The following is a 25,504-nucleotide window of genomic DNA, read 5'->3' on the forward strand; positions in this document are numbered from 1 at the left end:
TTGATATGATCAATAACACTCTCTAATGATAATACGGGGATCTTCCAACTAGCTGCTATGTGGATCCTAGCCGCCAAAAGGATAAACTGAGCTAATCGGAATAGTCTAGTGGGCATTCTAGATGGTTGTTTGCTAAGGAGACAAGAGGTAGGCAGTAGAGGACTCAAGGACTTCCCCTAATAGAGAAATAATTTAAGACCAGAACGTCTGGGCCACTGCACACGTCTACCATGTGTGATACATGGAACCAAGTGAGGTACAACCCCTAAAACATATCAGGGAGGAAGATGTAAAAATAGCGTTCAGTCGGGTCGGGACATAATAGGCCCTATGTAAAATCTTCAGTGAGGTCTCCGTAAGGGAAACCTGCCAACTTCCCCTACTGAAAGTTTTGCAACAAGTCTGCCAAGCCGGAAGGGGCAGGGTAGTATGGAAGTCAGCCTCCTATTTAAGCATGAAGGGTCGTTTAGTGTCTGCAGGGGGGGTAGTTGATAGCACTATAGATTATGGAGAGGAGCCCCTTCTGAAAAGGGGAATAGAGCATTAAGCATTCAAACCTAGAGAGAGAAATATCATCATGGGAGGGAGAAAGAGAATGAAGAAAGGAAAAGACTTGGTGGGCTCGGAAGAGTTCTGAATCGGGAGGTTGGTAGCGGTCCTTGAGGGCCTCCAGAGTCAGAAGTCGGTTACGGGCTTGAAAGTTATATAGAATAGTCAAAGATTGGGCAGACCACCAAGAGAAAGCAGAAAGATGGAGACCAGGAGAGAAAAAAGGATTGCCGAGAATCGGCATAAGAGGGGAAGGGCATGATTGTAGTTGAAGAGAAAGTGAGAACAATGTAAGGAATGCAGAAGAGGGGACGTAGCGAGAAACCGGAGAAGTAGACCACATAAGGGAAGAAAAAGAATAAGGGGAGAGCAGGGAAGATTCTAGGGAGACCCATAAAGGCTCCGACCCAGGGGTGAAGAACCAGGCGAATTGACTTAGCCTAGAAGCATAATAGTATTTTAAGAAATTGTGGACAGACAAACCTCCTAAACATTTATGGTAGTGCATAACAGAACAAGTAATACGAGGCGTTTTATAACGATAGATAAAACATAGGACGTCCGACTGTAGAGCCTTGAGATCAGGAACCGGGACCGGCAGGGTGAGAAACATGTAGAGCAAGCAGGGTAGGACCACCATCTTAATCGTATGCACCCTGCCGATCCAGGACAAATATGGCAGATCCCAAGAGCGGAGATCCACTCTAATGGACTGAGAGAAGGGTAGTTAGGGAAGAAATGTTAGGGGTGAGTGAGATGCCAAGATACGAAAGCTTAGAGGTAGGATCAGGGAAGTTAAAGTTAAGTCAGATCGGTTTTGAGTAGAAGAAGAAACGCCGGAAAAGAGAGATTTGATTTAGAGAGATTAACTTGCAAGCCAGAGAAGGTAGCCAGAGAAACAAACTCGCTTACCATACAGAGTACCCAATAGAATAATGTAACGGCCCTCAGTATCAGTATATGTATGGTGTATATCAACAGGAAAATTATTATGAAAACAAATAAATACACCCCAGGATTTAGACGTAAAAGATCGCATGTGTACCCTAGATTAGTGCAGGTGAAGGAATTTAGGACTAGAAGAGGGAGTTAAATGAGATTCCTGGACACATATTACATCATGGCGGGGTTTTACAGTCACAAAACTTATCACAAAACGCCTTCCTTCTCTTGGAAGGGGAATTGAACCCCCTAACATTATGGGACAATAGCTTACACATAAATACTGCCACTAGTCATTCTATAAGAAGTACCATCTATCTCCATTTCAATATAACATATAAACAGAAGCCCACAAAAACAAACATAGCCTACAAAACAAACAAAAGGTACACAGGGAAGCCAGATCACATATTATCGTGAACTGGCATACTTCCAACCTCATCGAGAGGAGTGAGGGCACAACAGTCCAGCCGCACTCAGCTTTGACCAAGCGAGGTGGGTCGTGTATGGGATGCAGTCCAGGAGAGGAAATGCAAAATCAGGGGTCCTTGGGGGGTCCCAATTGTCGCTGCAATCTGTGTTGTGGTGAGGGGACACGAGACCAGGTGCAGGTTTGGTGAGGGGCCCTTGGAGGCAGCACTGCTGGAGGTGGCGCAGATGAAGCAGACCAGGCTATGTTCTCCTTCGTGAGCGCTTCCTGAGCCTTGGTAAGAGATTTCACTTGGTATGTGCGTCCATTAACCTGATAGATCAGGCAAAATTTATATCTAATATTTTCTCGAACCAGTGCCAGAGTGAAAGGGCAAAAGTTACGCCGTCTCTCAAGGGTGGAAGGAGAGGTCGGAGTAGAGGTGAACCACAACACGAATGCCCGGCAGGGCAGGCAGGTTGCGAGCAGCAAACAGGAGAGGGTCCCTCACCTCGGGGTAATGCAGCTTGAGTATCACGTCCCTCGGTATGTCCGGGGATCGGGGTTTCGCCAAGGCCCGGGGGATGCGGTCCATGCGGAGCAGCTCCAGTTCATACTGTGGCAGGAGAGCCTGGAACATGGCATCAACAGCAGCTTTCAGGTTAGTCTCACCCTCAGGCCCCGGATGCGAATATTTGCTCAACGGGAGCGATTCTCCAAATTTTCAAGTTTGAACTCCATAGCTTCCAACTTGGCGGCATGAACATCTACATCTTCCAGTCAGTCTCAGCTGCATCAGCCAAGTCATCTAACTTGTTCTCGTTATCGGAGACCCGTTGTCCCAAATCGTTCAGCTGGGTGGTGAAGTCAGTAACTGCCTTCTGTAGCTCATCGTGGAACAATTGTTTAATATTTTGGAACATAGTAGCTGGGGACATATGAGCCAGGCCCTCGCCGTCTTCTTCATCAGACGCCATGCCTGAGCGATGAGGCCGCCGCCATATTGGGCCTCGGGGTGGCTCCAAAAAAGTCCAGAATAGACTGAGATAAACTCTGAGAAAGACACTTATTCCTCTTCCTGGCGCATCGGGACTTATCTAGGTATTGATAGGGTAAGACCCACAGCAAAGGAGCCTGTAAGGCGCTGAAGGAAGCTAGTTGAAGCAAGACTGACGCAAAGCTCACATCACCAGCGTCCTGCCTCGTGAGCCACACGCATGCCCCCATGGGTATCATTTTAATGATATTGACCTACAGAATAAAGATTACATGTCCCATTTTATGGTAAAGTGCACTGCATAAGAAATGAAACCCCCCAAAAGTTGCAAAGTACAATTGATTGCGCAAAAAACAAGCCCCCATATGGCTCCGTGGATGGAAAAATTAAAGAACTACGTCTTTTAACAGGTGAGGAGGAAAAAACAAAAAGGCAAATTGGTTGTAAAAGGCCAAAGCCTGCTGTTAAGGGGTTAAAGAAGCACTCCGGGTTTCTTTTTTTGCCTATATTATGCAAACTCACCATTACTCGTACACCATTTGTTTTATTTCAGCACAACTGCACCTATGTATCTTATTACTTGGCCACATGATCACTAGTTTGGCCCGCAGAAAATTACATAGGTTAATGTGTCAGTAAGTCCTGGGTCATCTGGCTTCTTGTAAAGTACAGGATGACATCATCACCTACCAGATGAATCCTGCAAGCTCCCAGAAAAATGGGGATATTTTACTGTAATTGTGCATGTAGCATGTAATTTTTGTTTTGGAAAATTGCAGCAAAAACTGCCAAAATGCTGTAAAATTTATAAAAGAAATGCAGTAAAATTTAAGATTTTCCTAGTTAACGACGGAAAATATGGATTTTATAAAGACAGGAGGCGAGTATCAAATGCATTATCCTTCTTTATTCAGCCCAATAGCAGAAAGAAATGCAATGAAATGTAATAACCAAGAAAAAAGAGAGGGGAGTGTTGGTCACCTAGTAACCATCTACGCCCCCTCCACATTCCGACCAATCCTCTTCCATCTAAGTCCATATTAACCAAGTCCAGCTCCACCTCCTCCTCTTTCTTTATGCAGACAGTCCACCGCAACCGATACGGCAGACCAGGAGAAAGGCGTAACGAGTAGAACAGGAACACGAATCCCACGGCGGATCCAATCTTCATCGAACTGTAGAACTCAACTTTGTCTGGTAAGAACTGAAAAACGATCCATCCACAGACCTCCAACAAAGAGGTCCGAAACCCGGAGGAACAGAAAATTCATCCAACGATACTCACTCGGATGTAATATTCAATACCCTGGAAAAGAGAAAAACACCATGATAGGGATGGGAATAGGGAGGGTTGATACTCGCCTCCTGTCTTTATAAAATCCATATTTTCCGTCGTTAACTAGGAAAATCTTAAATTTTATGGCAGACAGGAGGCTCGTATCAAATGCATGTTCAAAGTATCTAACAACAATATCACACAAGAAATATTATAACACTGACATAGAAACATGAGTCTCGGGTCGAAAATAAAACGTACGAAACGTATTTTCCGAAGACCAGTCTGCTGCTTTCATAACGTCAGACAGAGAGACTCCCGCCTGAGCCACCTTGGTAGCCATGGCTCCTCTAGAGGAATGCGCTTTAAAAATGGAGACATCAACCCCGGCAAGGATCATTGTCAGACGGATCCATCGGGATAATGTTGGGGAAGACACCGGACGATGCGGAGTACAGAAAGATATGAGAAGTTGGGAAACAGAATCTGAACGCAAGTGAGTTGTCCGAAGCTCATAAGTCTTAAGACACCTAACTACACACAACTTAGGATGTTCCGTAAAACTCGGATAGAACACCGTTCTTAAATCGGTCTTCGTCCGGCGAGCAATGGAGAAGAGCACACCCCCGGGTGTAAACTGTCTCCTCGATACCTCCAATGCCCGAACATCCGACACACGTTTGATGGATATCAAACACAACAACATGGTCAGTTTGAATGATAAAAACTTGAGAGATAAATCTTCATTATCCTCCCAAGAAGAAAACAACCGAAAAATCAGGGATACGTCCCAGGTAGAATGATACCTAGGAGCAGGGGGACGTTGAAATCGAATGCCGCGCAAAAGACGACACACCAACGGGTGTTTACCCAAAGGTGCACCGTCTACATGAGCGTGATGAGCAGAAATTGCGGATCTATACACATTAATAGTCCGATATGCCTTACCAGTGTCAAAAGCCTCAGATAAAAAATTTAAGACTCCGGACACAGGGGCATGAATGGGATCCATCTGTTGTTGTGAGCACCAATGAACCCATAATCCCCAGGCAGATCGGTAAGCCGATCTGGTACCTGGAGCCCACGCATCTCGCATGAGGTCCCTAGCTGATCGTGAAATGCCGATACCAAGGTCCGGGATCCCGAGATCGACCATACCACTAACCGCAATTGACCGGACAACACTAACGGATGCGCGTCCCCCATGGGGTCCAGCAGCAGAGACTGAAACAGGGGACAAATTCGTGGATAATCTATGGTCATCCCCAGAATCTGGGGAAACCAAGACTGGGTCGGCCACCAAGGAGTGAGCAGCACCAGAGTGGCTGCCTGAGACTCCGTCTGCCATAACACTCTGGGAATCATGGCAAAAGGGGGAAACGCGTACAACGTCCCCGAGGGCCACATTTGCAGAAACGCATCCGTGGCCAGAGCCTCCGGATCCGGTTTCCAGCTGAAGAACCGTGGCAACCGTCGATTCAGTCTGGACGCAAACAGGTCTAGGTCCAAAGGACCCCATAGTTCCCAAATTGATTGGAAAACCGACGGATGTAAGGTCCAGTCGCTGCTGTCCGTCAGATACCTCGAGTTCCAATCCGCCACGGAGTTGGAGACTCCCGGAAGATATTCCGCCAAAAGGAGAATGTCCCTCTGGAGACAGAATTGCCAAAAATCTTTCGCAATGTCCGCCAATATCTTGGATCTCGTACCCCCAAAGCGGTTGATGTACCGCACGGCCGAAATGTTGTCCATGCGAAGCAGGATACAACAATTTGACCTGTGGAATGCGAAACTTTTGACTGCAAAATAGCCCGCCAGAAGTTCCAAGCAGTTGATATGCAGTAGGGATTCCTCCGGGGACCACTTGCCGCCCGTGGAGGACGAGCCGCAACGGGCTCCCCATCCGCTCAGACTGGCATCTGACTCCACAATCAAATCCGGTTTGGAGGTGAATATCATCCTGCCGTTCCAATCCTGGACGTGGCGGAGCCACCAGTACAGGTCGGCGCGGGCCTCCTGAGACAGAGGAACTCTGTCCGCATAAGAAAGACCCTCCGCCAGTTTCTCGGTTTTCAGGCGTTGTAATGCCCTGTAATGGAGAGGGGCCGGAAGAATGGCCTGAACGGAGGCCGACAAAAGACCCACGATGCGGGCTACCGCCCGCAGTGAAACCAAGTCTCTCCTGAGCAGGGACCTTATTTCTTTGCGAAGCAGTGCAAGCTTCTTGTCCGGAAGACTCAAAATGGCCATGGGGGTGTTCACCATGAAGCCTAGAAACTCCACGTCTTGAGTGGGAACGAACACAGACTTTTTGTGATTGATTAAGAAACCCAAATCCGTGAGAAGGGAACAAGTCCAATCCACGTGTAGTGACACCTGTTGAGGGGATTGAGCCATAATCAATATATCGTCGAGATATATGATAAGTCTCACCCCTCGACTCCTGAGAAGCGCCATAACCGGTCTCAGGAGTTTGGTGAAACACCACGGGGCGGATGAGAGGCCGAACGGAAGACAGGTGAATTCCCACTTCCCGTCGTCCCAGAGGAATTGGAGATACTGCTGGGAAGAAGGGTGAATTGGTACCGTGAGGTACGCGTCTTTCAAATCGATCTTTGCCAGCCAATCGTTTGGAAGAAGAGAGTCTCTGAGCAGATGTATGCCCTCCATCTTGAAGTGGCGATACGACACATACTCGTTTAGATCCCTCAGATTTATGACGGGCCTGTGGCCTCCGTCTTTCTTCTTCACCAAGAAGAGATTGCTGAGGAAGCCCGGTTTGTCCATAGACACCCGGACAATGGCCTTTTTGTCTAGCAAGTCCGTGACCTCTTGGTTTATCAGAGTCCTGTCTGCCTCTGAGAAGCAAAGATTCGTCGGCCACCTTGATTGGACCGGTTCTGACATGAAATCTATCATGTAACCCGATACCACTTGCAGCACCCAAGGGTCTGTAGAAATCATGGACCAGTGGTGGAAAAAATATCGTAGTCTGCCCCCCACTGGGGCCGAACAAACACTCTGTACAGTCCAACCCACCTGTGGTCCTGCCTCTGGAGAAACCTCTGGAAGTACCACGTGCCCTCCAGGGCCTTCCTCGGGTTGGGTAAAAGGGGTTGGTTGGCACGGGTGCAGGGGCCGCCTGAGGTTGAGGTCTGTCCTGCACATACTGGACGGTGGGTCTAGCATAGGGTCGAAAATAAGCACCTCTGCCGGAAGGTCGACCCTTGCCCCTTCCGGCTTTGCCGAAAACCTTAGCGGATTTTTTCAACGAGGATTGCGCCTTATCTAGGCTGGAGAACAATCCTACGAATTTATTGATGTTTTTGATCAGAGAGTCTCCAAACAGGAGGCCCTCAGCAGATGGGCCCGGCTCTTCGGTAGCTAAATGTGTCAGCTGCGGGTCCAGCCTCATCAGTATCGAGCGACGCCGCTCAGCGGACATCGCTGAGTTCGCATTGCCCAACAGACACGTGGCCCTCAAGGCCCAGTTCCTGAGGACACCCGCGTCCACCAAGCCGCCTGTTGCCACCGCATGCTCAGCCATGTTGAGAATTTTGGTAAGCGGTCCCAGGATGTCCAACAATTTGTCCTGTACGGACATGAAGGATCTGTCCAGACCCTTCTTCGGGTTTTTACCAGATTTTAGCAAGTATTTAATAAGAATCGGGTCCAGTTCAGGAGTAGCCGCGACCTTGTTGGCCACTGAAGGACGCGGACATTCCGATCGCAACTTGCTGCGGTTACTGCGATCTAAAGGTTTCCGCAGCCACGCCTCCACATATTTAGCCACCTGCGGCAGCGGGGACCATTCCCCAGACCTGGGATGTTTAATGTCGTCCGGGTCAAAAAATGGTACCCCCAGGGAGTCCAATATGGCGTGTGGATTGCCCGTAGCAGTAGCAGACCCGGTGGGGTCGCACTCCTCCATATCACCTACCTCCTCTTCATCGCCTTCGATAGAAGAGGGTAAAGACACCTCATAATCTGCCTCAGACTCCGCCTCCGATTCTTCAATGAATGAATCGGGTTTTGACCGCTTAGCAGAGCGTGTCGCCCGTACATCATAGTCTTCCTCCCGGGTGGAGGGTCTTAAACCCGATTTCGGGTTGGCGCCCGAATGAGAAGGGCCGCCTGAAATATTTTGTCCATCTCCCACCGTCAGCAATGGTGTGGGAGAGGTCATGGCGTCCGAGCAGTGGTGGCGTTTCCTCTCAGACTTACCGGACTTCTGAGGTTCAGAAGCCGGATTAGGTACGGTCGCCGCGGACGGCGGACCTGCAGAAACCACTGCAATGTCATTGCGGGATTGAGATACCGCCAATGAGATGGATTTGGAAATGTTGTCATTCATGACCGCCATGGCGGACGTGAGAGCGGATGCAATTGAATTGTTCACTAGCTGGTGAATTTCAGCAGCGGACATAGTGTCAGTATGAACAGTATGAGCAGGAATGGGGCCATCCCCCAGGGTCATATCCAATTTATTATCCATCATGGAGCACAATAGTGATCAGGTCTGTAAAGAGAAAAAAGGTGGGGTAGGCCACAGTAAGTACTTGTATAAGGCAAGGTATATATGTATATAGTATAATTGTATGTATTGGAAGGAAGAAACAGGCGCAGTCCGCTCCGTAACCTGAGGGTTACTGATACAGCTGTCACAGACAGCTGTACGTCAGCAACACGGCAGGATCGCGGCACTGTCAGCGCATCTATCAGAGCGCTTCCAGTAGCCGTAGTATGCCACGGAGCCCTGCGCGACTCCCGGCCGTACCCAGTGTTCTAACACACTGTGGGAGGCCGAGCCGCGTCTTCTCGCGAGACCCTGCGTGCTCACGTGACGCGCTGACGTAGCGTGTACGAGAAGCGCGCAGGGAGCGAGATGAGAGGGCGGAGACGAAGAGAGGAGAAGAAAGCCGACGTCACCGCAATGGCGACGGCCCGAAAACAACAGGTAATGGGTGCGAATAGCGAAGGAAAGGCACGGAACACCGGCAGGGGCCGGAAAGGGGACAAAACATGAGAAAACAGTGTATGAACGCCAGGGAGGGCGGATACGTCTAGAGATAAAGTACAAGGAAAAAAAAACCATAAAAATAGGGGAAAAAAGATGTAGAAAAGGCCCGGTGTATGAAGTATCTACACCGGGTTAAATAGCACAAAAGAGAAAATCATATGATAGAACATAAAACGTTGAGATCTGGATTAAATACTTATCTGATGTTAACACTGCTATTGAGCAGAAAGAAAGAGGAGGAGGTGGAGCTGGACTTGGTTAATATGGACTTAGATGGAAGAGGATTGGTCGGAATGTGGAGGGGGCGTAGATGGTTACTAGGTGACCAACACTCCCCTCTCTTTTTTCTTGGTTATTACATTTCATTGCATTTCTTTCTGCTATTGGGCTGAATAAAGAAGGATAATGCATTTGATACGAGCCTCCTGTCTGCCATAAAATTTTACTTGTTAATATAGGCTAAAAAAAAAATGTAATCTTCATAATACACCTCAATTGTGATTATAGGACAAATCATTTTGCCTCATGGTAAAATACACATTAAATAAGAACATGCATCAAAATTGACCTCAATCCACCTATGAATCTAATGAGTTCACCTGGGAGAACTCCAGCTTTAGCAATCTAATAAATGGCCAGGTGCAGTGATTAAATGCCACACGCAACAAAGAATAATTTCAGTGTGAAATTGCAAACCAGCTTAGATCCAAACTCCTGGCTGCAACATCAGCTAAAACAAGCATGACATACACAGGAACCTCTAAAATTTTCTATGAACCAGGACCCCCCTTGATGTGGAAAACCTCTTCAAAAAAGTTAATACCTAATTGTGTTTTATCCCCAAGGACAGTAGGTCTATGACCAGGGAGATTACTCACAATAGGGGAGATTTATCAAAACCTGTGGAGAGGCAAAGTTGCCCAGAGCAGCCAATCATATTGCATTACATGAAAATGAAAGAAGTGAGCTGATTGGTTGCTATGGGCAACTTTGCCTCTACACAGGTCTTGGTAAATCTCCGCTAATGCCCAGATTTATCAGACTGTGTGAGAGAAGTGGAGTGATTTTCCCATAGCAACCAATCACCGCTCAGCTTTCACTTTACCAGAGCTTGTCAGCTGAGCTGTGATTGGTTGTTGTGGGAAAATCTCTTCCACTTTTTCTCTCACACAGTCCAGGTTGTTGTCTGTTACCCAAGAAAGCATGTTGGGCATAGTAGAATGATAAAAGTTCAAAAATATTTTCATTGATGATAATATGAAGATTAATATGCAACAATAAGACTATTGGGTGTGTGTTTTTATTTTTACCAGGTGACAAAAGGATAGAAACTGCTCTAGAAGCCATGCCTGATGTAATGCTTTTATCCAGGAAATCGTGATGCATACATCCATGGACTGAAAAGGTATTTCCATTTTTTCAAAAGAAAGTAATTGTCAGATAAATACAGCATTGACACATAGATTTTAAGGTGTTAAACGGTTGAATGACACCACAAATTACACAGTTTTTGGCACATATTTGCACATTCTCCTAGAAAGTGCAAAAAACACTTGTAAAACACAAAAATGGCAAGAAACACTCCTATAAAGTAAAAGCATGCTTAACCCCTTAAAGGGGAAACGGTGAAAACCTTTTTTTCTTTTAAATCAACTGGTGGCAGAAAGTTAAACATATTTGTAAATTACTTCTATTAAAAATCTTAATCCTTCCAGTACTTATTAGCTGCTGAATGCTACAGAGGAAATTCCTTTCTTTATGGAACACTGATGACATCACGAGCACAGTGCTCTCTGCTGACATCTCTGTCCATTTTAGCAACCCTGCATAGCAGATGCATAGCAGATGTATGCTAAGGGCAGCATGGTGGCTCAGTGGTTAGCAATGTTGCTTTGCAGTGCTGGGGACTTGGGTTCAAATCCCACTAAGGACAACAATAAATAAAGCGTTATTATTATTATAATAACGTCAGCAGAGAGAACTGTGCTCGTGATGTCATCAGAGAGCATTCCAAAAAGAAAAGAATTTCCTCTGTAGTATTCAGCAGCTAATATGTACAGGAAGGATTAAGATTTTTTTAATGGAAGTAATTTACAAATATGTTTAACTTTCTGCCACCAGTTGATTTAAAAGAAAAAAGGTTTTCACCGGAGTACCCCTTTAAGGACCATGGGTTTTTCCACTTTAGTTTTTTCCTCATCATCTTCTTATAATCATAACGCTTTGAATTTTGCACCTATCAATTGTACTTTGTTTGCGCCACCAATTGTACTTTGTAATGACATCAATCATTTCACCACAAAATTTACAGCAAACCCAGAAAAGAAATATTTTTGCGGCAAAATTGGAAACAAATGCCATTTTGTAACTTATGGGAGCTTCAGATTCCACGCAGTGCACTTTTCAGTAAAAATGACACCATATATTTATTTTGTAGGTCCATATGATTAAAATGATAGGTTTGATTTTAAGGCAAGACAAAACGCTCCTATTATGCTTATATGACTTCTTTACTGACACAGCAGCAACCATATATTATATATAATAAAAGAAAAAACGTTTTACATATGTAATGCATATAACCATGAAATCAGTCCACAGCCCAGGTAATAAAGGTAATCCACACACAGGTATCTTCCTCTTCTTTGCTGCTCAGCAGTTCAGATAAGTACTCTCTGTTATTTAAAAAATATTTTGTGCCTCACTTTTTCAAATTTGCTCTAATATTTCATTATTAAAAAATTATTATTTTTCATTACTTCTTAATTTAATTTATTTTATTATTTAATTATTATTTAATTTAATTAATTTATTTCATTCATTTTATTTTGCTATAATCTTCTTTCAGTTCATACATATAATTGTCTTTTTCAAGACAATTTTTTCATATACTGTAATTCCGCCATTTTCTTCCTTGCTTTCATATTATATACTCAACAGTATAATGTTTCAGCATTAGCCTTCTTCTAAATTGATACATATACTTACCGCTGGGGGTTTTTCCTCTAACCCCCGTTCTCTACATCTGGTCACCTTCATCCCGGCTTTGTCCCCTGTTAGTTCCCTCGGCTTGCGCCTTTCCTATTCTTCGCATAGCCGCCGCCATCTTAGGTGCCGCTCGAGCGCGTCTCTCGCGAAATCTCGCGATACCCGGCAGTGAGGTGATCTCCTGTCAGGGTGAACGAGATTTCCGTCATTCTCCTCAGAGCGACGGAGCGAGTAGCAGCGCACAGTGACTTAGCGTTACATTGTTACCTCACAACTGTTCGCCATTATACTTTGTATCCTTTTCACTTTCCATTTTAAAAAAAAATTTCTTTCTAGTTTCTCACCTACTGTGTTAGACTGCCATCTAGTGGCTGTAATATATATTACAAGCTGGGGGAAAAAACTTTTTCCTCAGCGTATTACCCCTCCATAACCAATTGACTTTGCCATAAATACAAGTGTATATATGTATGTATGTGTGTAGGTTTGTATATAGGTATATATACATATGGGCATACGTATATATTAGTTAATAAATTTTTTCTCAATTTACAACTGCTTGATAATTATTTATTTAATTAATTAATATACTGGTGGATATTATTCAACATTATTGTTTTTTCCTTCACCCTTTCTCACAGTATATTTCTCTCATTGTATACCTACATTCTCTTTATTCTCAACATGTCTGAGGAAAATAAAACTGTATCTGATCCTTCACAGGATCGTATTCAAGCAATGGTGGACGCATCTGTGTCCAAATCGGTTCAAGCAGCGATTGTCACCTTACAAGACACAATCACAAAATCCATGAACCTGGTTTTGGCACGTGCCACCCTTCAAAACCCCTCAGATTTACCACCCCGAACTCCATCTGACCAATACTGGTCGCCCAAAGAATCAGTCTCTGAACTGGCTAAGGGCTTTAAAGGACCTGGAAAGTCCAAATCAAAGAGACGACATTTGTCTGTTGATCCTTATTCCAAACCTACTAGATACACTTTAGAATCTCATGCCCCCTCCAAATCACAGGCAAATGACTCCGTCCCTATAAGGGGAATTAACCAGTCAGATAATACTTCTTCCACCCTAGAAGAGGCTCACTCCTCTAAAGGGAAAAAAGTGGACTTTAGATCCAAACCAGACTCCTTTAGAGAGTCCTCATCTGAAGATTCTGATCACTCAGACATTGAGGATGTGGACGATATTTTATATATCTCTGAGGAAGGTGGCTCAGACCATGACGACCCTGCTCTGCAGGACGACACCAAAACAGGTGATTCTAATGACCCCTTTTTCGATCCCTCATTGATTTATCACCCTCGGTCAGGGGAATGGTTACTTGAACCTAAGGTAGCTGAATATCTGGCTATGTGGGTATTTAAATCTCTGGACAAGGCTTCTAGGAGCAAATTAAAGTCAGAGTGCCCCCGCCCATCTCTCCCGCATAATTCTTCGGCCACCCCTGAGTTGGACCCTTTACTCAATAAATTTTTATTTAAGACGGGAAAGAATCCAAAGAAAGGGATCGACCGTAGCTTCAAGGCTTGCCAGGACAAACTTATGGACCTGCTAGGTCCATTAACCAAAATTCTCAATTTGGCAGAACTGGCTTCTAACTCAAATACTTCGGTGGATACCGAAACTCTGAAGGGATGGGCTCAAAGAGCCATATGCTTATTCGGCAATGCCAATGCCGCTCTCTCTACAGAGAGAAAGAGGTCTATTCTAATGAAAATAGACCCGCAGTTGACCAATTTGGCCTCTACGGAGCCACCTAATCCTACTAAAGGATTACTCTTTGGAGACGAGTTCATAAAAGAAATGAACAAATACGTGGGCCTGTTTTCGTCTTTAAGTAAGGCACAGGTCTCTATGAAGAAGGTCTTCTCTCAGAAGATTTTTGGAAAGGCTGGAAGAGGCAGGGGCCGCTCTTCCAGCCGCTCAACTCAGTATAGACCCCAATATAGAACCACATATAACCCACCACAACCCTCCTTCACTACACCCACCCCGACACCATTCTTCCCATACAGGGGCAGACCTTGGCGCGCACGAGGACAACGGGGTTACCCACGATCCAGACCATCTTCAGGTAAGACATGTCCAGTGTTCTTCCCTTCATATCCCATTAGGAGGGAGACTCCTACATTTTTTAACAAATTGGAGTATGATTACATCAGACTCCTGGATTCTAAACACAGTCAGGGGTTATCAAATAGAATTTGTTTCGCCCCCAATTCAAATGTCTCTCCCTCACCCGATCCAATTCTCCATGACAGACAAAGAACTCATAGATCTAGAAATCAAAGATCTCCTCTCAAAAAGCGCAATCACTCCAATCCCCTATCATTCTACAGGTTATCTCAGCAATCTCTTTTTAGTCAAAAAGAAAGATGGCGGTCACAGACCGGTCATCAATCTGAAATCCCTCAACAACCTGGTTGTATATCGTCATTTCAAGATGGAGGGAATTCACCTCCTAAGAGATATTTTAATGAAAGACGATTGGCTCACCAAAATAGATCTGAAGGACGCTTACCTTACGGTTCCAATCCATCCTTCATCCCAAATTTTCCTTCAGTTCCTATGGAACAACCAAAGGTGGCAGTTCACTTGCCTCCCATTCGGCCTATCATCAGCACCTTGGTGCTTCACAAAACTTCTCAAACCGGTGATTGCATTACTCAGAGGTCGCGGGGTTCGCCTTATAATATACCTCGACGACATTCTTCTTATGGCTCAATCCAAGGAACTTCTATCTCTTCACACGGATTGGACTATGTCTCTCTTAACCCATTTGGGTTTCCTCATAAACTTTGAAAAATCAGTTCTTATCCCATCACAAGAAATCGAATTTCTGGGTTTTCTGATCAACACCCAATCAACTACCTTAAGTCTTCCATCCAGGAAATTAAAGACTATCAGGAAGGAGATTCGTCAAGTTCTTCGCAAGGACTTGATCTCCCTGAGAACGATAGCCCGCATAGTGGGTCTTCTGGCTGCTTCCATTCAAGCTATATTTCCAGCCCCCCTCCACTACAGAGCACTTCAACGGTTGAAAATTCACCATCTAAGAGAGGGGCTGGGTTATTCAGACGACATCCGTCTATCTTCCGAAGCCAGAGAGGAACTTCTCTGGTGGCTCGTCCACATAGAATCCTGGAACGGAAAAGCGATCTTCCATCCAAATCCGGATTTAATCATAGAATCCGATGCGAGTCTTTCTGGATGGGGCGCTCATTGTGGACCTCTTTCGACCGGAGGGAAATGGTCTCCCTCGGAATCTACTCTACACATAAATTGCCTGGAACTCCTGGCAGGTTTCTTTGCTTTAAAGAGCTTTGCAAAGAATTCCTCAAATTGTTGCATCCTCCTTCGGATGGACAACATATCTGCTGTCCAATACATCAATCATCTGGGAGGCACGAATTCCAAAATGCTTGCAGATTTTGTCAAAGATTTTTGGCATTTCTGCTTGGACAAAAATATTGTCCTGAAGGCAGAATATATACCAGGGATTTCCAATTCCATAGCAGACTGGTATTCTCGTTATCTTACAGACAACAGCGACTGGAGACTTCATCCCCCAGTCTTTCAGAGGATCAGTTCTTTATGGTGTCCTTTACATCTGGATCTCTTTGCATCACGACTCAACACCCAACTTCCTCAATTTTTCAGTTGGCGTCCGGACCCAGAAGCGCTGGGAGTGGACGCTTTCCTTCAATCTTGGCCGAGGAAGATCCTCTACGCCTTTCCACCTTTCAACCTTATCCCTCGGGTTCTATTTCAAGTTTTGATTCAGAAAATCACCCTGGTGTTAGTTACACCTCTATGGCCAACTCAATCCTGGTATCCTCAAATTTTAAGTCTCCTCATCGACTTTCCTCGTCTTCTACCAGCTTTCCCTCATCTTCTCCTAGACCCTCAAGGGAACTTTCATCCTTTGATCTTATCCAACCAACTACCTCTGGTTGCCTGGTTGATATCAGGCCAAACAGACCTGACTTCCAATTTTCTCAATCAACTAGAGACATATTATCAGATGCCTGGGCCCCGGGTACCAGAAAGGCTTACAGATCAGCCTGGGGATTATGGATTCGTTGGTGCAATCAACGGGATGTGGATCCCTTACATGCATCTATTCCCAATATCTTGAATTTTCTTTCTTTTTCATTTGATGAGGGTAAAGCTTACAGAACGATAAATCTCTACCGTTCTGCTATCTCATCAAATCACCCGCCTATTGACTCCATCCCTATTGGCAAACATCCTTTAGTATGCCAATTACTTAAGGGTATTCGATTCAGACGTCCACCTTTACCCAAATATTCAACAACTTGGGATGTCAATCTTATCCTACAAATGTTCACCACCTGGGAGGATAATGATTCTCTTTCTCTTAAACTCCTATCTTTCAAATAAACAGTTCTCCTTTGCCTTATCTCAATCAAACGCATTTCCGACGTTCGTGCTTTAGACATAACACGTAGACAATTTACTCCTCAAGGGGTTCTTTTCTCTATTTTTCGTCGTACAAAAAACAACCTTCAATCTGTGTTCTACCCCTCTTTTCCATATCAAGATAAACTATGCGTTGTCCGTTGTCTGCACTCTTACGAATCTAAAACGGAATCTCTTAGACTTTCTTCTTCATCTCAATTACTTATCTCTTTTTGTAAACCCCACGCTCCAGTTACCTCAACCACACTTGCTAGATGGGTTAGACAGACCATGCAAATGGCGGGTATTGACATCACCAAATTTGGTGCTCATTCTACTAGGGGAGCAGTATCTACAAAAATTTTTCAATCAGGAGCATCCCTTTCAGATTTACTAAAAGCTGCCAATTGGTCCTCCGAGTCTACTTTTAAAACTTTTTATTTCAGACCCGAATCTCATGTTTCTATGGTATTATTATAATGTTATTATCATGCATATTTTATATGTTTTTAGACACATGATTGTATTTTATATCTAGCTTTAAACTAGCATAATAGGAGCGTTTTGTCTTGCCTTAAAATTGGGAATTTTCCTATCCATTGTGACGGAAAATTTGGATTTTAATAAAGACAAAACGCGAGTATTATCCCTCCCTTTTTGTAATACACCCATCCCTATAACTATTTTGTTCTTTATTTCCGATAGTGCAACAATAACCCATCAGTATTCTTCATCTGCAACCTCTTCGTATGGTGGATTTGATGAGACTACGTCTTCAACGCCTCCGAACTTCGTTCCCTCGTTGTTTTCAGAAGTTTTCATGTTCATCGTCTTCAGTTCTATCTTTCGTGTCTAAGTTAGTTCTTCTACAGATTATCCAGTTCACAGCAAAGAAGAGGAAGATACCTGTGTGTGGATTACCTTTATTACCTGGGCTGTGGGCTGTGGACTGATTGGATGATCCATATAGCATACTAGGTTACGTCCTAGGTTTCATGGTTATATGCATTACATATGTAAAACGTTTTTTCTTTTATTATATACAATATATGGTTGCTGCTGTGTCAGTAAAGAAGTCATATAAGCATAATACTCGCGTTTTGTCTTTATTAAAATCCAAATTTTCCGTCACAATGGATAGGAAAATTCCCAATTTTCTCTTACTTCTGGAAAAAATCATAACTGCAAGCACAAAAATTTATGCATTTAAAATTGTCATTTTCTGACCACTATAACTTTTTTTTTTTTTTTACCACGTGCGGGGCAATATGAGGAGTCATTTTTTGCCCCGTGATCTGAAGTTTTTACCGGTACCATTTTTGTTTTGATCGGACTTTTTGATTGCCTTTTTATTCATTTTTTTATGGTATAAAAAGTGACCAAAAATACGCTATTTTGGACTTTGGATTTTTTTTGCGCGTACGCCATTGACCGTGCGGTTTAATTAACTATATATTTTTATAGTTCAGACATTTACGCATGCGGTGATACCACATATGTTTTTGTTTTTATTTTGTTTATTTAAACTTTTATTAGGGGAGGAGATAAATCATATTTATTAACTTTGTTTTAACTTTTTCTTTGCAATGTTATAGCCCCCATAACATGCAATACACTGATCTGTTACACTGATCAATGCTATGCCATAGCATAGCATTGATCAGTGTTACCACCGCTTGACTACTCCTGCCTTGATCTCAGGCTCGGAGCAGTCATTCAGTGATCGGACGTTGAGGAGGCAGGTAAGTGACCCTCCTTGTGCGTCCTAGCTGATCGGGACACGGCGCTGGTCCCGATCTGCCCAACTGAGCTGTCAGGAGTGCACCTTTGTAACTTTAGACGCGGCGACCGACTTTGATCACCGCATCTAAAGGGTTAATAGCACGTGTCACCCGATTGGTGACGCCTGCTAATAGCCACAGGTCGGACGGGCCCGACCCGCTATGACGCATTATAGAAAGGGACTGGGCGCAGGGCGTACAGGTATGCCCTGTGTCCTTAAAGGAAAACTGTCACATGTTCTGTCCCGCACTATCCACACGTACCTGTGGATAGTGCGGGAGACGCTGAACAATTTGAGTCCTACCTTGCCCGGATCCGCTGCACCGTTTGCCCGTTACAGGTCTTTTTCTGTGTATTAAAATTAGCACTTAACTGGCAAAGGTGGGGTTACTGCCTTCAACTGCCACTGTGTTGTAACCGCTGCCCTGCCCGCAGCACCGCCCGGCTAATGAATATTCATATATTGCCTTACTATATTGTCTCATATCGGCCGAGTCTCAAACTGCCTACACCCTTACTTCAGCGCTGCTCCAGACGAATGAAGCAGCGCTGAAGACCGCTTCCGGGTGTAGTGAGAAATCCCGCACATGCGCAGTAGTGTCCGGGACTCGGCCGATATGAGACAACATAGTAAGGCAATATATGAATATTCATTAGCCGGGCGGTGCTGCGGGCAGGGCGGCGGTTACAACACAGTGGCAGTTGAAGGCAGTAACCCCGCCTTTGCCAGTTAAGTGCTAATTTTAATACACAGAAAAAGACCTGTAACGGGCAAACGGGGCAGCGGATCCGGGCAAGGTAGGACTCAAATTGTTCAGCGTCTCCCGCACTATCCACAGGTAAATGTGGATAGTGCGGGACAAAACATGTGACAGTTTTCCTTTAAAAACACTCCACTTTATACTAAATACAAGTATATTTATGAGCCTGAAAATATGCTGTGTGAGCATAGCCTAATCCTACCTTAACCATTTTCCAACCCATGACATGCATGTACATAATGGGTCTGGTGAGGGGAATATGGCGCAGGCATGTTATAATCGACAGATGCCCACTGCTATCAGCAGCTGACATCAACTGGTAATGACATACATTGTAGATCGCTCCAAATTTCCATCATTCAAATGGTTAAATGCTGTTATCAATAGCGATCACAGCATTTAAACATTAAATTCTGGTAGTCCCTCGTGTCTAGGGGACCCATCGTCATCTCCGCAATGTAATCGTGGGCTGCCAATGGGTTCCTGTGGAATTACAAGGACTTACCCTTCCTTCCTGGTGCTTAGTGGATTGGCAATTGCTTAGCCCCTTCCCGACCCATGACATACCTGTACGTCATGGGTCAGGTAACCAGACATGAGGCAAGCCTGTAGGTCAGGTCCTCATTATAACCGGCAGATTCTCGCTGCTACCATAAAATGAAATGAAAACTATCCAAGTTTGGTATCATTGGAATCTTACTGACCCATACAATAAAGTTTAGAGTTAGAATTGGAAGAAAACATAAGCCAAAAAAATTGCTGGGTCATGAAGGGGTTAATAAAAATGGATGAGACTGCATCCACACACAAAAAAAAGCTACTACTAGTTTGACATTTGACAGGGTACAGTATAGTGAGAATATATTGCCACCTAAGGTCTCATGGATATTGTTTAAACTGTACAGTACAAAGGTATACATAAGGCTTGGTTTCCACTGCAGTTTTTGAGCCAAAGCCAGAAGTAGATTCAAAAGGAATGGAATATATAAAGGAAATACTTATACACTGCTCAAAAAAATTAAGGGAACACTAAGATAACACATCCTAGATCTGAATGAATTAATTAATTGTATGAAATACTTTCGTCTTTACATAGCTGAATGTGCTGACAACAAAATCACACAAAATTATCAATGGAAATCAAATTTATCAACCCATGGAGGTCTGGATATGGAGTCACACTCCGAATCAAAGTGGAAAACCACACTACAGGCTGATCCAACTTTGATGTAATGTCCTTAAAACAAGTCAAAATGAGGCTCAGTAGTGTGTGTGGCCTCCACGTGCTGTATGATCTCCCTACAACGCCTGGGGATGCTCCTGAGGGATGTCCTCCCAGACCTGGACTAAAACTTCCGCCAACTCCTGGACACTCCATGTTGCAATGTGGCGTTGGTGGATTGAGCAAGACATGATGTCCCAGATGTGCTCAATCGGATTCAGGTCTGGGGAACGGTCGGTCCAGTCCATAGAATCAATGTCTTCCTCTTGCAGGAACTGCTGATAAACTCCAGCCACATGAGGTCTAGCATTGTCTTGCATTAGGAGGAACCCAGGGCCAACCGCACCAGCGTATGGTCTCACAAGGGGTCTAAGGATCTAATCTTGGTTCCTAATGGCAGACAGCACATCGAGGGCTGTGCGGCCCCCAAAGAAATGCCACCCCACACCATTACTGACCCACCGCCAAACCATCCATGCTGGAGGATGTTGCAGGCAGCAGAATGTTCTCCACAGCATCTCCAGACTCTGTCACATGTGCTCAGTGTGAACCTGCTTTCATCTGTGAAGAGCACAGGGCACCAGTGGAGAGTTTGACAATCTTGATGTTCTCTGGCAAATGCCAAACGTCCTGCATGGTGTTGGGCTGTAAGCACAACTGCCACCTGTGGACGTCGGGCCCTCATACCACCCTTATGGAGTCTGTTTCTGACCGTTTGAGTAGACACATGCACAATTGTGGCCTGCTGGAGGTCATTTTGCAGGGCTCTGGCAGTGCTCCTCCTGCTCCTCCTTGCACAAAGGCAGAGGTAACGGTCCTGCTACTGGGTTGTTGCCCTCCTACGGCCTCCTCCACATCTCCTGATGTACTGGTCTATCTCCTGGTAGCGTCCCCATGCTCTGGACACTATGCTGACAGACACAGCAAACCTTCTTGCCACAGCTCGCATTGATGTGCCATCCTGGATGAGCTGCACTACCTGAGCCACTTGTGTGGGTTGTAGACTCCGTCTCATGCTACCACTAGAGTGAAAGCACCGCCAGCATTCAAAAGTGACCAAAACATCAGCCAGGAAACATAGGAACTGAGAAGTGGTCTGTGTTCACCACCTGCAGAACCACTCCTTTATTGGGGGTGTCTTGCTAATTGCATATAATGTCCACCTGTTGTCTATTCCATTTGCACAACAGCACATGAAATTGATTGTCAATCAGTGTTGCTTCCTGAGTGGACAGTGTGATTTCACCGAAATGTGATTGACTTGAGTTCCATTGTGTTGTTTAACCTCTTAAGGACACAGCCCTTTTTCAACTTAAAGGGGTATTCCAGGCCAAAACTTTTTTTTATATATCAACTGGCTCCGGAAAGTTAAACAGATTTGTAAATTACTTCTATTAAATAATCTTAATCCTTCCAATAGTTATTAGCTTCTGAAGTTGAGTTGTTGTTTTCTGTCTAACTGCTCAATGATGATGTCACGTCCCGGGAGCTGTGCAGTTCCTATGGGGATATTCTCCCATCATGCAGAGCTCCGGGGACGTGACATCATCATTGAGCAGTTAGACAGAAAACTTCAGAAGCTAATAACTATTGGAAGGATTAAGATTTTTTAATAGAAGTAATTTACAAATCTGTTTAACTTTCCGGAGCCAGTTGATATATAAAAAAAAGTTTTTGCCTGGAATACCCCTTTAAGGACTGAGCCCTTTTTCGCAATTCTGACCACCATCGCTTTATGAATTAATAACGTGAAAATGCTTTTACCGAATATTCTGATTCTCAGATAGTTTTTTTGTGACATATTCTACTTTATTTTGGTTGTAAATTTTCAGCGTTACTTGCATACTTTTTTGGTGAAAAATCCCAAAATTTCATGAAAATTTTGAAAATTTAGCATTTTTCTAACTTTGAAGCTCTCTCTCTCTACTTGTAAGGAAAATGGATATTCACAATACATTTTATTTTTATTCACAAATACAATATGTCCACTTTATGTTGGCATCATAAAATGGACATATTTTTGCTTTTTGAAAAAATAGAGGGCTTCAAAGTAGAGCAGCAATTTTCAAAAAATTCATGAAAATTTCTAAATCTGAAGGGACAGATGTTACAGAACTACAACTCCCAGCATGCCTGGGCAGTCCAGGCATGCTGAGAATTGTATTTTGGCAACATCTGGAGGGCTACCGTTTGGGCACCACTGTAACAGTGGTCTCCAAACTGTGACCCTCCAGATGTTGCAAAACTACAACTCCCAGCATGCCCAGACAGCCTTTGGCTGTCTGGGCATGCTGGGAGTTGCAGTTTGGCCTTCCTAGTGGTTGCCACAGTAAAGATCACTTTACTTTCACTTTCAATCCCCCCCCCCCCCCTCTCTGTAGTTTCCCTACCTGACCCAGGATCCAGCAGTCTCCAGCGACGATCGGGATCTCCAGGCATCTTCTCCTGCAGGTACCGGCCTCCATCTTTTTCCCACGATTCCCTCGACATCCAGGGGAGGGCAGAATGGGCGATTGCCATGGCAACCCACTGTCCTGCTCTGCCATTGGTCAGAATCAGTTCTGACCAATGGCAGGGGATAGGAGGAAATCGCAGCTCTGCAACCTCACTCCTAGCCCTCAAGATGATCGAGGCTGTCCCTGACAGCTCCGATCATCGCTTTTTTCCGGGTCACCAGAGACCCGATCAGCCCGGAATAGCAGAAAATCGCATGTCTGAATTGACATGCGATTTTCTGCGATCGCCGACATGGGGGGGTCTCAGGACCCCCCTGGGCGATGTGCCGGGGTGCCTGCTGAATGATTTCAGAAGGCATCCTGATCCGGTCCCCAACCGGCTAGCGGCGGGGACCAGAATTCCCACGGGCGTATGCATACGCCCCACGTCCTTAAGGACTCGGGATGCAGGGCGTATGCATACGCCCGGCGTCCTGAACAGGTTGTGTTCCCTTTATTTTTAATTTTTTTGAGCAGTGTACTTCTACTTTCCGCCTGATACATTTCTAACTTTTTCTCAAAAACTGCAGTGGCAGTTTTCCAAAATACATTACACATCAGAATATCAGCACGGAAAATCTCTGTGCGGACATTTTGAAGACGGCAGGTGCCGGCATAACATGCTGGCGCTAAAACTGCACAGGAATGTGCTGTCTCATAGACGGCTTTGCATTCCATGTGGACTCCACAGGAAGAATGGACAGGTTAATTTTTCTGTGGAGACGGAAATCGGAATTGAAATTCTGCCACATGCACAGCTCAACAGAATCAATGAGACTCTGCTGCGGCGGAATGTCCATGCAGAATTCCACTGCGGGATTCCACACAGAAATTCAGAGGTGTGAACGTAGCCAAAAACTGCCCAAATGGTAAAACAATTCAGCCCCTATCACAACTTGAGAACCTCTAAAGCCCTTCTAAATGTGCCTTCGCCAACACAATACCAACAATTCCCTCAGAATGAGAAATAGCTGACAATCAGTTTTTCCATATATGCACAGACTTCGTGCAGTTCTTCTTGTTGTATTCTTGTGTACTGCAGGGATTACCTAAAGTGTGGCTTTATAAATAAAATAAAATAAATCATCTGTATATATCTTTTTTATTAATTTAAATAGAGAAAAAAATATATATTTTATGTTATGCGCAAGTAAGTGATCTGTTTTTCCACTGTTGATAATTTCGCTTTATTTTTGTGTCTGCTTTTAAAGTTTCCATTAGTGCTTTCTCCACGTGAAATGCAGACTGCCAGAAGAAGATATAAGCCACCTGTAAGTCCATTTTGTAAAACATTTGTGATGCCAAAGCCCTTGATCGCTGATTTTATAGTATTCATCTTTTGTTCATTATGATAGGTTTACACACATTTACAGTGCATTCAGAATGTTTTAGACCCTTTCACTTCTTTCACATTATGTTAACTCGTGGCTTTGTGCTATAATAAAAAAAATCTATTTATTCCTCATCATTCTGCATTCAATACCCCATAAAAAGAATTTAAAAGCAGAATTTTAGAAATGTTTATTTATTAAAACTGAAAAACGAAACAATCACATGGACAAATATTAAAGGAGTAGTGCTGCAAAAAATAACTTATCCCCTATCCAAAGGATAGGGGATAAGTTATAGATTGCGGGGGGGGGGGGGGGGGGGTCGAGTGCTGGGACCCCCCGCAATCTCCTGAATGGGGCCAGTCTGCCGGAAGCGTCCGCTCCGATCCCTGCAGGAAGCGGCGGCAGACCCCCCCCCCCCCATGTATCTCTATGGGATACATGGAGGGGGCATGTCGGCCGGCGCTCCGTGCGGGGGTCAGCATGCCCCTTTCCAGCACACTGCTGGCGCCCCGTTCAGGAGATTGGGGGGGGGGGGGTCCCAGCTCTCGAACCCCCCGCGATCTATAACTTATGTCCTATCCTTTGGATAGGGGATACGTCATTTTTCACTACAGTACGCCTTTAATACCCTTTGCTATGACACATTTGAAGTTTTTGCTTTTAGGGCCTCCAATTTCTCTTGATTAAGATGTTTCTGCACTTTGATTGGAGTCACCTGTGGCAAATTCAATTGCTTGGACATGATTTGGAAAGACACACCCCTATCTATATAAGGTCTAACAGATGACAATGCATGTCAAAGAAAACAAACAAACCCTGAGGTGGAAAGAACTGCTTGTAGAGCTCAGAGACAGGATTGTGTGGAGGCACAAATATAGAGAAGGGTACAAAAAAAAATTCTGCTTCACTTAAAGTTCCCAAGAACACAGTGGCTTCCATAATTGATGAAGTTTTGAACAACCATTACTCTTCCTAGAGCTGGCTGCCCCATCACGTTTAGTAAGCAGGGGAGAAGGGCCTTGGTAATAGAGGTGATCAAGTACTCAGTTTTCACTCTGGCTGACCTCTAATTATCCTCTATGCAGATAGTAGAAACTTCCAGAAAGTTGGCCATCATTGCAGCACAACCTGAGCTTCAAGGCAGAGTGGCCAAAAAGAATTGTCTCCTCAGTGACCCCATAAAGCACACCTGGAGAGTTCATAAAGCACCTTAAAGGGGTACTACACACCCCAGCGTTCAGAACATTTAGTTCATGTAGCCCCCATAGACTTGCATTGAGGGGGCG

At 44.6% G+C, this 25,504-nt stretch overlaps 1 protein-coding gene across 2 annotated transcripts in view; it reads left to right on the top strand.

Annotated features, from left to right (window-relative positions):
* The window catches only part of LOC130362487 (uncharacterized), a 46,657-nt gene extending 29,104 nt beyond the window's left edge, over positions 1 to 17,553 (top strand). The window contains exons 2-4 of one of the 2 annotated variants that reach the window (XM_056567045.1): positions 10,507 to 10,598; positions 12,823 to 14,276; positions 17,330 to 17,553. In XM_056567045.1, coding sequence (XP_056423020.1) covers positions 12,866 to 14,276; positions 17,330 to 17,340 — 1,422 coding nt within the window. In that variant the 5' untranslated portion in view covers positions 10,507 to 10,598; positions 12,823 to 12,865 and the 3' untranslated portion in view covers positions 17,341 to 17,553. Of the gene's footprint in view, positions 1 to 10,382; positions 10,599 to 12,822; positions 14,277 to 17,329 lie in introns of those variants that run through there. The other variant, XR_008891443.1, reaches the window with a different exon arrangement.
* Positions 17,554 to 25,504: the final 7,951 nt, after the last annotated feature.

This window comes from Hyla sarda, chromosome 3 (assembly GCF_029499605.1).
Source record: "Hyla sarda isolate aHylSar1 chromosome 3, aHylSar1.hap1, whole genome shotgun sequence".
In the NCBI taxonomy this organism is placed as follows: Eukaryota; Metazoa; Chordata; class Amphibia; order Anura; family Hylidae; genus Hyla; species Hyla sarda.